We start from the raw sequence: 14,242 nt of genomic DNA, 5'->3' as shown, positions 1-14,242 counted from the left end.
CCAGGTTTTCTCCCTCGGACCGCAGGGTTCGGGCTGATTTATAGGGGCGAATCATGTCTCTCAAGGCCGGAGGGCCTTTGCCTTGCAGTGTTTTATGAGCGAAAAAGAAATGAAAAATGAATGAAAAAGAAAGAATTTTTTTTATTTTTTAAATTTTTTTTTATTTCCTATATATATCCTCACTTGTTGTTGTCATGTTAAATTGTCTTTATTTTTGATTCTCCGTGGTCTTTACAGATAATACTCTTCAAAGGTAGCTTGGTTTGTAATTCCCTTCGTGGTGTTACACATTTGCAATGATATCCTATGGAGGGTATCCCAAAAGATGGCCGCCGTGCGTTAAAATACGTGCTGACACGTTGTGGTGTTACACGCGTGCGCAGTAGTTTGTTATTGTTCGCGTGTTGACGAGAGCTCGCGCAAATGAGTTTTCGCGCTGCAAGCTACCGATGTGTCAAAATCGAGTTAAAATCAATTCCTTACTCACGGAGGGGCTTACAACAACGGGATTTTCATCAGCGCTCTTCAGCACAAGTTTCCAGCTCAGCGCCGTCCTCTTTCAATGGAACAGAAGACAATTCGTGATCCTTCACATACAACGCACCTACAACGTTGCCGGTAGGGACTCCAGGCTTTCATGTGTCGGTTCTTTTCCGATCGTCGCCAGTGAAATGATGCTACCACTAGAGTTGGTAGATTGAAAGAGGGTTATTTATTAAGCAGTATGAAAAGCTAGTTATCTTAACAAGCCTGGGTCTTAACTGTCTTCTCTGGAATCTGGAACCCAGCAGTGTTCCTGATTCCAGAGACAACACAGCAATACCACACTTGTCTCGTCATCTCTTTCTAGATCAGCGGTTCCAGCAGGAAGATAGCATTCCTACTCAAATTGAGTAGAAACAGAAGCCAACATAATTTTTTCTGAAAGTTCACATTCTAGAAAAAAATATGAGTTTGCTTACAAGTCTAAAATGGAACAACTTGGCCCTTTACAGCATTTTGACAATAGATGTTTCATTGGCAAAATGCAGGTCTACCCACACCAATGAATGCGCTAAAGACATTAATATTTAGGTTGAATGGTTTCTGATATTAAATGGGGTATCTTAGCGATAACTGGACAGTCAGGTTGCAGGATCCATGGACTCAACCATTTCTCAGCTCTGGCTCCGCATGCATTATTCATTCAATTCAGCCACATCAAAAGCACAAAGTTTTGTTCAATCGCACATTTTTCCGTAAGTGTCAACTAAGAAAATGTCTTACTTTTGGCCATAATAACTCTCGTAGAATTGCTCTTTCCACGGTTCCACCTTCTTTTCCTTCTCAATTTCCTGCCGTATCCTTAACTGCATCTCTGGAGTGAACTCACCTGCAGGATAGATAAGGAAAAAGAATTAGCAACGGTGAAAAGCTGACAGGGCTTTGTGATGTGAGGAGAGTCAAAGAGACAAGCTGCGTAACCAGGGACCATTCTATAGGCTACTTATTATAATACACTTAGAGCAGTGTCGCAAATCTGCCTTTTCTGCATGGTCAACCCAGATTTGTTGTCTTTTTCTGTGCCCTAAATGTTCTGACTTTAAAACTCTGTGTACCACTAAGTAGTAGTAAAGTGCTTGTGATTCCCTACTGCAACATGTGCTCTACTGTGGAACACCCTATTTAACTTCTCTAGAAAACATTGTAAATAGTGCCTTATGTGCACCGATGGCATGGAAAGTTAAGTGTCATATGTGGGCTGCAGTGTGTGTTTATCACACACACTTATATGGCAAATAATGTTTCTGCCAGGAGCTCAGTTGTGCACTAGCTTGGCTGCAGTTTAAATGCTCTGCAGTGAATTGTGGCTGGGACAAATGCGTTTACAGTGTAGTAAAAACCTATTTGTATATGTTCACAAGTCACTCCTAAAGTGTGCTTTGTAGGCCCACAGGGTAAGGTGTTCATGTTTAGAAATACGGCCCAGATGCATTTTATCACACTACGTAAGATTAGTGCGTCTTCAAAGTGAAATAAAACCCAAAAGTTATTTACGATAGGCCTCAACTTTTAGGCCAAACCAGGACCTCCCTGAACCAAAACACAAGCAACCCGGGACAGGTTTCGCCCCAGTTATTGGCTCATCAGTCGAGAACAGCTTGGTTCCAGTGACGCAGAAAGGACTGGGTATACCTGTACTATCACTGGCTAGCCCACAGGAGAACCCTGGCACTTCTACCACCACCTCCTCAGAACATTCATGGACCTCCTGGAAGAAGAAACCGGACTTCTGATTCCTGCTGGCAGAAGGACTCACACAAGGACCTCTGAATCCTGCTGGCACATAGAGGCAGGAACTGCTTCCCATGGGACAAATGGTTCGCCTCCTGTCTACTTTCTTCAGGGACACAAAAAGCATGACCCCTGACTCCAGGAGGGTCCATCAGACTAAAGAAGGCCAGACCCTGTAGGAGACCTGGCTGGAGAAGACTGTTGTTAGAAGCCTGCCTCGAAGAGATAGGATGCATCTGGGCTGACAAGAACAAGCTTTCCCAGGAGTTGGGGACTAAGCTTGAAGGTAAAACCAATGAACAGGACTACCTGTTTGGTGCTTCCGACTTCCACTTCATCACTGCAGGCTTGAATTTGCGCCTAGGTGATGGTCCACTGCGATCTGTTATTTTTCCATTGTGCTTGACTTTTTTTGGTGCTTTTGCGTTAAAACCTATAAAATATATATCTCTGGTTTCACCCATAACCTATTTTGAGACTCTTGGTATATTTTTGTTAATGAAATTGTTATCTTTGTTTCTAAATTAGTTTGGGAATTTTATTATGTTAATTTTTTTTTTTTTTAATTGCTCATACTGCTTGTACCTTGAATACTTCTCGGGGGATTACTTGCTGGTATGGCAAACCAACCAGAGGCTGAGCAGAGATTCTCTCAGAACTGTGTTTTGACCCAACCAGAATGGGTTTATTGAGTTGGCGTGGATGCCTTCTTTCCCAAATAAATAACTCTATTTCCAAGAGATAGTAAATACAATTTTCTGAAAATGTCTTTATGTAATTTACTTATAAACTCAAACAACAAGATAATACGACACTTTCTTTTGTAAAATGGTCTTACTTCGACTTCTTACAGAATTTCTTAAATTCTGTTTGGAGGAACTTGTTTATACAAGTAGTAATATTATATATCCAATATCCTTTACTTATTCTCAATGTACTGTAGTTTTCTTGCATAACAACTACCCAAAATAGCAACAAATATTTATTTATTTATTTAGGAAGTTTTCTATAGCGCTGTCAGGACCCGGAGGTAACAGAGCGCTTTACAGTAAGAGAAAGAGAGAGATCTGCATAAACATGACATATGAAAGGTATTAGCATTCAAGGAGTAACACAGTAAGCGGAACATGATTGTGCTGCATGATAGCCAGCATGTTTTGCAATTGTACACCGATTCACCAGAGCTGTAACAGGTCATACACAGTAAACCTAATTTCTTCCCTACAATAATTCCATTGGTTTTGGTTGAAAAGCACAATACCAATATAAAAAGTAAGGTAAAAAATAAAGTGCCATTTCTGACCTTCCGCGAGGCGCTCCTTCCAGCTCTGGGCTGCCGACGTGAAGAATTCGTTTGTGAGTGCCGAACTACTCAGCTTCATGAGCCCGTCCGCACTGGCCTATGTAAAACAAAAATACAGAAAAACATGAAGGTTCTCCGGACCCTTGCTAAGCATACGTCAAGATCTGTGTTGCTTATAATCTTCATACATTTCCATAGCTCCTGAATTTTATCATTTCAGCCTTTTTCCGATGCATCATTTGAGATTCGACAATGGGTACAGGGATTACATTATAATTGTATGGTGCGTGTCAATAGTCTCGCCTGAGGATGCACACAACAAGTCTAGTGTAAGTTCATATTTTGCTATAACTATAGGGACCTTGGCATCAGATTGGTCCCTTTGGGTCTCTGGATGGAAACATAATTCTGATGTGCCCAGGGATGTTACATGGAACCTACTCAAATAGGTGCAGCAGGTCACATCATGCAAATGACACAGCTAGCTGCCAAGATGCAGTCAGTAAGTCTAAGTCTTTATAAAAGACAAATAAAGGACATGAAACATGGTCAAATCTCCCCTTTGGATGCCTTGATCTGTCAATAAGGAAATACAAACATGTTTTATTTTTCCATTTCATTTTATCTCTTGGTAGATATCTGGAAACAGGCCAGAAAATGATGAATATCATTAGTATGTATGCGCCAATGCCACGCCAATAACACTATGTCACAAGTTGGTTCAGCGCAAATTATAAAAAGGATCAGAATTCCTCCCTTAAATTGGATCACTGGCCCCCACTCCATCAAATCCTAGCTCGAATGTATGTAGAAACTGTGAATCTGATTGTAGCTTCTATGTTTGCCAACAACTGGTTTGGTCATGTTTCATTGAACGCAACCCCCCAAACACATTGTGAGTGCATTTTTCATAAGAGTACTAAATAAAAACTATGAATTGTATATGGTTAGTGTTTTACATTATTAAGTTAAAAAAAAATAAGAATAATAATGCTCCTGTAGACAGGTTGTTGGAGATTTAATTTTTGTTAGGGCACTATTGTTTTGGGGGAAAAAATCATTGCCCCCTTTTTTACACTTTTTTCTTCTGACCCAAGGGGGCAAACATTCTTTAGCATATTGCTGGCTCAGATATGTTTGAATTTATATATAACTTTCAGTACATCTGAATGGAAGGTTACATACATCTTTCAGATCATTAATTTAGGAAGAACATAGCCAAGGAAGCATAGACTCCTGCAGATGAAGGGGTCATACAATGGCTCACAGGATGCCACCCGTGGCAAAGAGATCCCCTAGGGACAGAGAAGGGCTGACATTTTAATGTGGGACTGAATTAGAATTTCAAAGAGGCTTTGAGAAACCTGCTGTCTACTTGCCACCAAGTTCCTGACTCAGGTCTGGTGAATGCGATCAATGGAAATGACATGGCCAAGAGTCTTCTTGCAGATTATCAGATTTACTCGGCATGACAAATAGGAAAGGATCACACGGCTTGTTTGACTATAGCACTGAGGAGGAGTTGTCAGTGTAGGTCACCACAAGGTTCCTCCATGAGGAGACCCTCAGAGCTAGGAAGGCCTGCTCCAGCAGTGTGGCATAAGCTACAGTGAGTTCCTTCAAGCTGATTCCACAAAAACTCAAAAGCTCAGATTTAACAGGTAATACCTTTAAGTTTAGGGGGGGTCACTTAAGAAGCATACATATAACTTTTGAAGGGCTTGAGAGATGTGGAGCTCCTAAAACTGCAACTGCATTCCTTGCGTCTATCGTGAGGACTCGTGCTGCTGAATTTTGTCATGAGAACCACTGCGCACGGTTGGACCTGCAAGACTAAGCCGGAAGCATTGTTGTGCGTGATCGCCCAAATGGTCTACAGAAGAGAAAGACCGTGCACCTCTTCGAGGAACTAGAGTTCTGAAGTAGGTGCCAGGAGCGACCTGGGCTCCTACTTGCAATGTTACGACAGCTGTGCAAAACCAACAAAGTCTAAGGTGTGCCAAGGACGCGTGAAAACACCTTAGTCCAGGTATTTGAGGCGAATATCCTGGAGGAATAGGTAAGCTGCCACCACTGGCAGAGCCTTGATGGAAATCTATGGGGTCACATTGAGACCCAAGACACAGGTGCATGACTGGCAACACCGCTCTCCGCGATGAACTACAGTCACTTCTTCAAGAAACGTAAAGGCATCCCCGTCTCCGAGGCAGACAGAGCACAAGTTGGAACCCTTACACTACCCAGTCAATCTAGGCGAAGGCCGGCATGTAAGTGACTGTAATTGCAGGAACTGGTACAATGTAAGAAATTTTACTTTATATGTACTGCAGAGTTAACATATCAAGGCACTGCATTGCACAAGTATTAGTAAATGTCCTCTAAACACAAAAAACATTTTTAATCAAATCCAATGAATAGAAAAGAATACATTTCACATCTGAAGGCCAGGGCACCAATACAAGGGCCTGGGAGTAGGGTTAATATGAACTTTGTGATTGTATCTAACTGGAGCTGAACTTATCAACCACTTTTTTTACACTCTGTAAAGTTTGTAAAGCAGATTAAGGCTCAGGCCAGACGAGGAAATTACCATTTCTGATCTAAGAAACTCTTTAGTCCTGCAGTTACATTTTTGTAAATGTTAAAAATCCGTATCTCACATATGTTTATGTTCTGATAAATAAATACACCGCCACTGCAACTCCCCCTATGGAGGAAACTCAGCACACACAAGTAGTTTGGAAAAGTCTGGGGATAATCATATATAAAAAAACTGGCTCTATTCAAAGAGAAAGTCCCAAAACACAAATATTTAGCCACGCTTTACAGTGCACACAGAGGCTGAACTCAATTACCCTTCAAATTCAGCCTGCCTTTGAGACGTCACAGCAGATTACCGTCAGCCACCGCAGCGTTTTGTATAATGTTCAAAGAACCGTAGCCTTCCACTGCTACAACCCGCAGACACATGTGGTCACACAATTAAGACAGCATGGCAAATGGTGCATTCTGGGTAATTCTCTTGCTAAGATACGCGTAGGTTTTTTTAATGTCTGACATTCATGAACAAGGCATTCCAGAAATATGAATGCACGTTTCCATCATTCTTCGTCTCCGTAACTTGGAAATACTATATAGAAGTTTGAAAGAAAGTTTTGATCCCACAGATGCTGCTAAAATGGAGTCAACTGGTCAACGGTTAATAGCAAAACAAGCTGTACTGGGTTCTCCCTTCCTGGAAGAAAAATCTGCATGGGTCAAAGCATCCCAGGGCGGGTGGTATACCTTTCTACCTTATGGCGGTCACTGGGTGGTACACCTTTCTACCTTATGGCGGTCACTGGGTGGTACACCTTTCTACCTTATGGCAGTCACTGGGTGATACACCTTTCTGCCCTATGGCGGTCTCTGGGTGGTACACCTTTCTACCTTATGGCGGTCACTGGGTAGTACACCGTTCTACCTTATGGCGGTCACTGGGTGGTGCACCTTTCTACCTTATGGCGGTCACTGGGTAGTACACCTTTCTACCTTATGGCGGTCACTGGGTGGTACACCTTTCTGCCCTATGGCGGTGTCTGGGTGGTACACCTTTCTACCTTATGGCGGTCACTGGGTAGTACACCTTTCTACCTTATGGCGGTCACTGGGTGGTACACCTTTCTGCCCTATGGCAGTCACTGGGTGGTACACCTTTCTACCTTATGGCGGTCACAGCTCGGGCCATCTGCCCTGCCAGGCATTCCGCTTTAGTCCACCTACAATGCTCTCGATGCAACAACTCCTGGAAGAAACATCTCCTTAACTTCAACAAATCCTACAGTTACCAATCTACCATTCACCTCCTCTCCATAAGGGGGAATCCAGCTCTAGGTGCATAGTAACCACCACCACAGGCTGCTTCAATGCTACCAGTCCAGGTGCACCCTCACTGCAGAGACCAGGGGAGATGGGCGCCTCTTTCATATACTCCTGTCTGCGGCATTCAACGGTATCATGCATCAAGTCTTCCTTGGACCCGTCTTCACTTGCAGAGTAAGGGCAGGCATTGGTCTGAACCCCTCATTTATCCCTGCTAGACATCAATATGTTAATTAGACTCGGTAAGATCAGTTTTTCTCCAAGTAGCCTACAGCCCTCCATCAACATTCAAAGCCTCCAGCAAAGAATCAAGCCATCCACGCCCCCCCCCCCCCCAAGGCCCCCAGTGTCACTATCCAAGCCCTCGGCCCACAAAACATAACATGTATCAGTCAAGTGCACTTTCAACCCGAAGGGTAACTTGGCGCTGAAAAAACAAATGTTTATATTTACCAAGCTCCATGGCAGTCATTTTACCAACCGCAAAAGAATGAACGTGAATGGAACCTCTGGGAGCTGAACCTGTGACCACTAGGTCAAAACACAGAACCCTACAGTGGATGCATTAGTACACTGAGCCCCAAGACGCGTTCTGTCCAATAGACCAGTAAAAGCTGTCCTTCGCACTAATGTGCGGGTGATCAAGACATAAAGCACACTTTGACCACATCTCCCCTACACTAGAACAACTTCACGGAGGGCTTAATGACAGCCATCGTCAAACTCATAGCTGTCTCCATGTCCATGTCATTACCACGCATGCTTTTACAACGCATGCCTTTACCACGCAACTTTTACAACGCAAGTCGTTACAACGACTTGCGTTGAGGGGTGCTGGATAGTGAATAGTTTAATTTACTTTTCCAACTCCAGTCCCCGTGGATAGTAGGGAAGGTTTTGGATAGTAAATTAACTATTCCCTATCCTAGAGCGCCCCCAGCGCAAGTCGTTGGAACGACTTGCGTTGTAAAAGTTGCATGGTAAAGGTACTGCGTTGTAAAAGTTGCGTTGTAAACGCTGTTCCCCTATCCATCCACTCAAAAACACAAAACTGATCTGCATAAAGACTAAGGAACAAACTGCTTATGTACCTTAGACTCTCCTATTCAGTAAACTAACTTCTTCATAGTTCTGCAGCCACTTGACTAACTCTCTCCTGGTGTACCTTCCAATCAATCAGTCAATCAGGACTTGTAGAGCATGGCTGCTTTGCCGGTGAGGGTCTTGAGGTGCTGTCGGGCAGTTCTGCCTGTTCTCCTATTGGTTGAACATCCATGTCTTGAGGTCCTTCCTGAATTGGTCCTATGGTCCTTTCGGTTTAAATATGTAGCAAAGTCTATATCTGGAGTAAAATAAATGAACACAAACAACCCAGGAGGGATCATATTAACATACAAGAGTCTGAACTATAACTAAATTACCTTAGGATAACCCATACATAATGGACGCAAGTACAATAATAGATTTCTAACGGAAAATGAATGATATTGTGGTCAAACATGGATTAATTACTATAGGTGCTACAATGATTTAAAAGAAAAGTGGAGAGGTGCAGTGCTGATATGCATCAAACATGCAGGGAGTTAAACAGAACACAAGTTCAGCAGATAAACTAACACAATGGCCGTCAGAAATGTTGAGAGGAGCAATAGCAAGTCTATGCTGTGGGTTCCGTGTAGGGTTTTTGAGTGTACAAGGGGGGTAGAACCGTGGTGTCCCTTCTGGTTTTCTCAACACGGAAGGGACACCACGGTTCTACCCCCGTTGGCGCTGCATACAGATCGCTAACACGACGGATGTACCCGTTCGTCGCCCCATTTCTTTGACATTCACCCGAGCAACACAGCGATTTTTACCCGTTCATGCCGGGTTGGAATTATCACTGGCCACTAAACCTGTATACTCTATACGAACAACAGCCCTGAAGAGTCATGAGCCAAGTGCTCCACTGACGAAACACGTGTCGGCTGGTAGTTTTTTGTCTTGATGTCAGCCCTCCAGAATGGGAGGCTTAATACATTTCTTTTGAAAGAAACCATCTTCATGAGCCCATCGTGTTTAATTGATTATTGTTTTGCTTGCTTTATTATCTGAAAACCTTTAAAAGACAGACTCAAGGTTACGTGTGCACAGGACTTGTTTGTAGCAAGTCTATGCTGATCACCTCCGTAGAGTCCACACATTAGAAGGGGAAACAGTCCTAAGTTATCCAAATATTGACGTTTCAGCACGACTAGATGATTTGGATGGGGTCATCATCAGGATATTGTCCTAACCTTTTTAATAAAAACAAAAGTCTGCAGCACTCGATGGAGATCTGTGACAGACCTGATTAAATAACAGTCACAGGAAGAAGCTGCATTGGTGATTGGGTGGTGCGGCAACTTACCCGACGCCAAGCTAAAGATGAGACGCTCTGTTTCTGAGGTTATATCAAGCTTCAAATAGAACTCGGGCATCCGCAATCCAAGGAGGATTGAAGTACCACTACAGAAGACAGTGTAAGACCATAACTGTCCTATTCTCAAGAAGGGACCTTTGTTTTGCATGAAATGTTGTTGTCCTGGTTCCAAGGGACACATCCATAAGGGAAGCCACTGATTGATCTGCGCCACAGATTTGCTACATGAATACACCACGAATACACGAAACCCAAAGATCAATTGTTCTTACCAGTGGGCAGATCTCTAAATTGGGACTTTGAGATGGATAAGAGTCCATTCCATGGATTGGGGGATTGGGGGGGGGGGCTGGAGGAAACTGCGATTAGAAAGAGTATCCACCAGAAAGAGCATTACCGAAGGTAAGTACCGTATTTTCTGGAGTATAAGACGACTTTTTAACCCTTGAAAATCTTTTCAAAAGTCGGCGGTCGTCTTATACGCCGGGGTCATTTTATGAGCAAGCAAATATAGCCCAAACCCTATATTTTAAAGGAAAGTAGGGGGTCGTCTTATACGCCCAGTCGCCTTATACGCCAGAAAATACGGTAACTTGTTCTTCGAATGGATACTTCTGACTGCTCACATTTGCAATAGATAGCAAAGCAGTACACCCTCAGGTGATGGGTCTGTGGAGTGACTCAGAACTAAAAGTCCTGCAGGACCAAATGGCAAAAATGCCCTTCCTGTCAGACCAGACTGTAAAGGCAGTATTGCTTTGTGAAAGCGTGCACTGATGCCCACATAGCATCTTCACGAATATCCAGGACAAGCACTCTGCATGCCAGTACATTCGTAGCAGCCTTGCCTCTGGTGGAGTGAGCCCTCAATCCCTCGGGGGGATTTTGTAGAAAGAGGCCGAGCAGGCAGCATGTCATCCACTTAAGTGGGAAGTAGAGTGAATGCAGATTGTGCAGGCCTGGGTGCAAGACCCTGGCTTGCTGCTACAACAGACGATCCTCCCAAAGCAGCAGCCTGAGCTGAGGAGAGAGGCTTCTGCGCAGAAGTTCCATGTATGACAATCTCCTTGCCCAGTTTAAAGCTCCTAGGATGGCGTGGGCATGTTTATGCTCTTCTTCAGAACACGGGCAGAAAACATAGTGTCAGGAAGGCATAGAGGGGTCCCATGCTCCACTATAAATGGAATGTGTCTTTGCGAAAGAGACTTCTTCAACGCCAATGTGCAAAAGCATTGACACTGCTCGTTCTCGTCGGTGGTAAAGATATCGAGGCAGGGTTCTCCCCATTGTTGGAAAACACCCTGCGCCAGCTCTAGGTGTAAGCGGAATTCAGGATCTGCTAGGCATTGCTGGCTGACTTTGTATGATCTGGCATTTTAGGATGCCTCCAGGTGGTGTACTACCAGGAAAATGCCCTGATGATCCAGTAGGTTCCAAAGGCGCAGGGCTTCCTGGTACAGAGACCATTAATCAACCCTGCCCTGCTTGCCGCAATACCACATGGCCCTGGACCAGCTTACCTTCGGTGGGTGATAGAAAGGCTTTCAACGCCAAGGAAATGTCCCACAACTCCAAGTTGATGTGAATCCAGGTCTCTGCCAGAGGGCTCTGATCTCCACCTCTCTCAAACGATCTCCCCTAGCCTAGCAATGATGCATCGTCACCACTGTCAGCTCTGAGTGGAGTAGGAAGAGGCGGCTGCTGCTGGCCCAATTGTAGTCGAACAGCCACTACTGCAGATCTTTGCAGGTTCTTCTGAAACATGGATGGAGTCGGACATGGTCCCTTGTTGCTGGGGCCACTGATACTTCAGATCCCACTGCAGAGCTTGTATGTGCATCTGGCATGATTGACAAGCAGGATGCAGGAGGGTAGCAGACCAAAAAGCACCAAAGCTACCCCCACAGAGTTCCAGGACAGAGGCTGAAACATTAGGATCAATGCCCGGATGCCCAGGACTCTTTGATCCGGAGGGAAGGCCTGAAAGAGCACCTTATCCATGATGGTCTCGTTAAAAAGGAGCCTTTATGAAGGAGTTACATGTGACTTAGGCAGGTCAAAGACGATATAATGAGAGTTCAACTAAAGTGGGTGAATTTACAGAGCTAGGTGCTACTTTCATGTGAACAGTGGCCTGGTGGTCACCTAATGCTGCATATGTTCCCTTCAGAAGCAGCCATTTTCTCACTAAAATAAATACACTCTGGCATGAGGCACTCTGATGGGAAACTTAGTCAGTCACCTTTGAAAAGCCACACTTTTCATTTATTTAAATTCATTTTTTAGTTTTACGCGACACCTAGGCCACTTCCTTGTCCACGACAGCAAAAGCACAAAACATAACAATGAGAAAGGTCCAAGTACAGGGTAGCTGGGAGCCCCACCCATGCGTATGACAACCCTTAACCCAGCACCTCTGCAGTTAGGACATAAATGAATACCTGATGGAATAACTTGTTTTTTAGGAGTGTACCAAACTGGAGGTACTGGGCATGAGTTTAGCGGTAGAGTCGAAGGCTGTGCGGTAGTTTCAGGCGTTGGCACACCATAATCTTCCTCTAATAAGGGCGTTGTTTTTTCAGATGGGCTGATGAGGAATGCAGTTTTCTGGGTGGAGTGTAACTGCATGCCAGGTCTTGAAGATAGTAGACCTTTGCCCGAGGACACTCTGTGCATAATGCATAGTGATTTCAACGACTTGTTGAGTTTTAATAGCAAATACCTTTCTTCCAGTGCTAATACCACGTATGCATCAAGTCATGCTGTTTTTAATTGGAAGCAGGACTGTTATGATAGCATAAGATTCACATGTTATTTCAACATTATTTCCTTCCGGCGAAAAGGGCGGGGCCTCCGTTCAAGTATGGCACTGACTTGCCTCAAGTACATTCTTCAAGCAACTAGAAGCGATGGACAGCGAAAAGCAAAATGGACAGAAGTTTTAAGACTTTCTGTAGTGGCAATGACATATTCTATCTTGTGATAGGAGTTCATGGTTCAAACTATTTGTTATTAAGGGAACCACATCCAAAGTAGATACAAATTTGAGCATATCTGCATTGCAGGGTAGAACAACTCTCCTCACATTAGAACTTTTACTTAAAACCTATGTGTTTTACCTCCATGCATTCCTCTAAAGTTCTTCTATCAACAGGAAAAAGGTGGGAGAGTGGAGATAATAGAACAGGGTAAGAAGCCGAAAGCAAACACTGGCAAAGCCAATAGGTCTGATGTTGGCTGCCAGCCTTTTGGCTTTGTTAATACAGATTTTGTTTGATATGGTTTCTGTAAAACGTTATTATTGGGTAAGCTGCTGGTCCTGGCCAAAATAAAAATAAAAAAACAGGCTAAATGCAAAAGTAACCATCCCGGACCAGTTAGTACCAACAGCTGAGGTGGCTTGGCTGAAACGGAGGGAACAGAGTGCTAAAGAAGAAAGAAGAGTTCTCGCCAGGATGCGAGCTACTGAAATAAATGTAAATGTGTGCAACTGGTTAATCAGCAAATGTAAGGGCTGCATAGGAGCATGTATTGGCTTTAATTCATGGAGTCACGTGAAACTTCAAGACGAAGATTTGTTCTATTTGAGAGGTAATGTAAGAGTGATACTAGCTAAGTCCTGGAGTGCGTGCATTTAACGCACACCTCTAAAAATGTTTGCTCTAGGTACAGTCTGATTGTGTATATTTTGAAAAGACTATTTTAATCTTAACCCCTTCGATGCTCATGACGGAACGGTTCCGTCATGAGCTACGGTTGAGCTGTGCTCATGACGGAACCGTTCCGTCATGACCACGCCCGTTTTTATTAGGGCCCAGCACCGGAGGGGGAATCGCGGTCGCGCTGAAGAGGTTAAACCTAAATCTTCCCTTTTATTTTCTGTAATTGTTGCCTCCTGAGAAGAGGGGATGTGCTGGATCAGAGGTCTGCTGCATGCAGAGTAAAACTCCATTTTGCTGCACTGGTCAATTCCACTATCATCCTCCCCCTTTGTTGAGCATCTCTTCTTACACTCTTCGTTGGCAGCCTGTAGGTTTTTTGCATCAACACTCGACGGGTGAAATGACAGGGAGGGTACCCAGCTCTAAGAAACTCACTACATGGGACACATCTTTTAGGAGACTCGCGTTGGCAGATATCTGCCACCCGAACTGCATCTCCCTAATGCGCTACTCGGGGCTCAAATTGCACTACTCAGGTCTAGCACTTCTTTCTCTGTTAGCTTTAGAACTGCCTACACTAGGCTCTAGCCTATGGCTGACAGGGGCTCCTTCTATAGATATTGATTTCTTCACCTTATTCCTGGAGCTAGGCTAAAAGTCATGCAGTGCAGCTTAGATCTTACTTCCCTGAAAGGACTGATATGATTGGTCTTCAATAAAGCTTCACAAGCAGTTCCGCTG

The 14,242-nt window shown here is 44.0% G+C and overlaps 2 protein-coding genes across 7 annotated transcripts in view; one reads left to right on the top strand and one right to left on the bottom strand.

The window, feature by feature from the left end:
- ASXL2 (ASXL transcriptional regulator 2) overlaps window positions 1-14,242 on the bottom strand; it is a 446,593-nt gene that overhangs the window by 34,820 nt on the left and 397,531 nt on the right. For both annotated transcript variants that reach the window (XM_078650022.1, XM_078650023.1), the window contains 2 exons: window positions 3,578-3,674; window positions 1,267-1,372 (listed from right to left, as the gene is read on the bottom strand). In XM_078650022.1, coding sequence (XP_078506148.1) covers window positions 1,267-1,372; window positions 3,578-3,674 — 203 coding nt within the window. The remainder of the gene's footprint in view (window positions 1-1,266; window positions 1,373-3,577; window positions 3,675-14,242) is intronic.
- The window catches only part of LOC144763959 (uncharacterized), a 286,851-nt gene that overhangs the window by 237,040 nt on the left and 35,569 nt on the right, over window positions 1-14,242 (top strand). The window lies entirely within an intron of this gene.

This window comes from Lissotriton helveticus, chromosome 6, assembly GCF_964261635.1.
Source record: "Lissotriton helveticus chromosome 6, aLisHel1.1, whole genome shotgun sequence".
NCBI classification, from domain to species: domain Eukaryota; kingdom Metazoa; phylum Chordata; class Amphibia; order Caudata; family Salamandridae; genus Lissotriton; species Lissotriton helveticus.
This window is presented reverse-complemented; position numbering and strand designations above follow the sequence as displayed.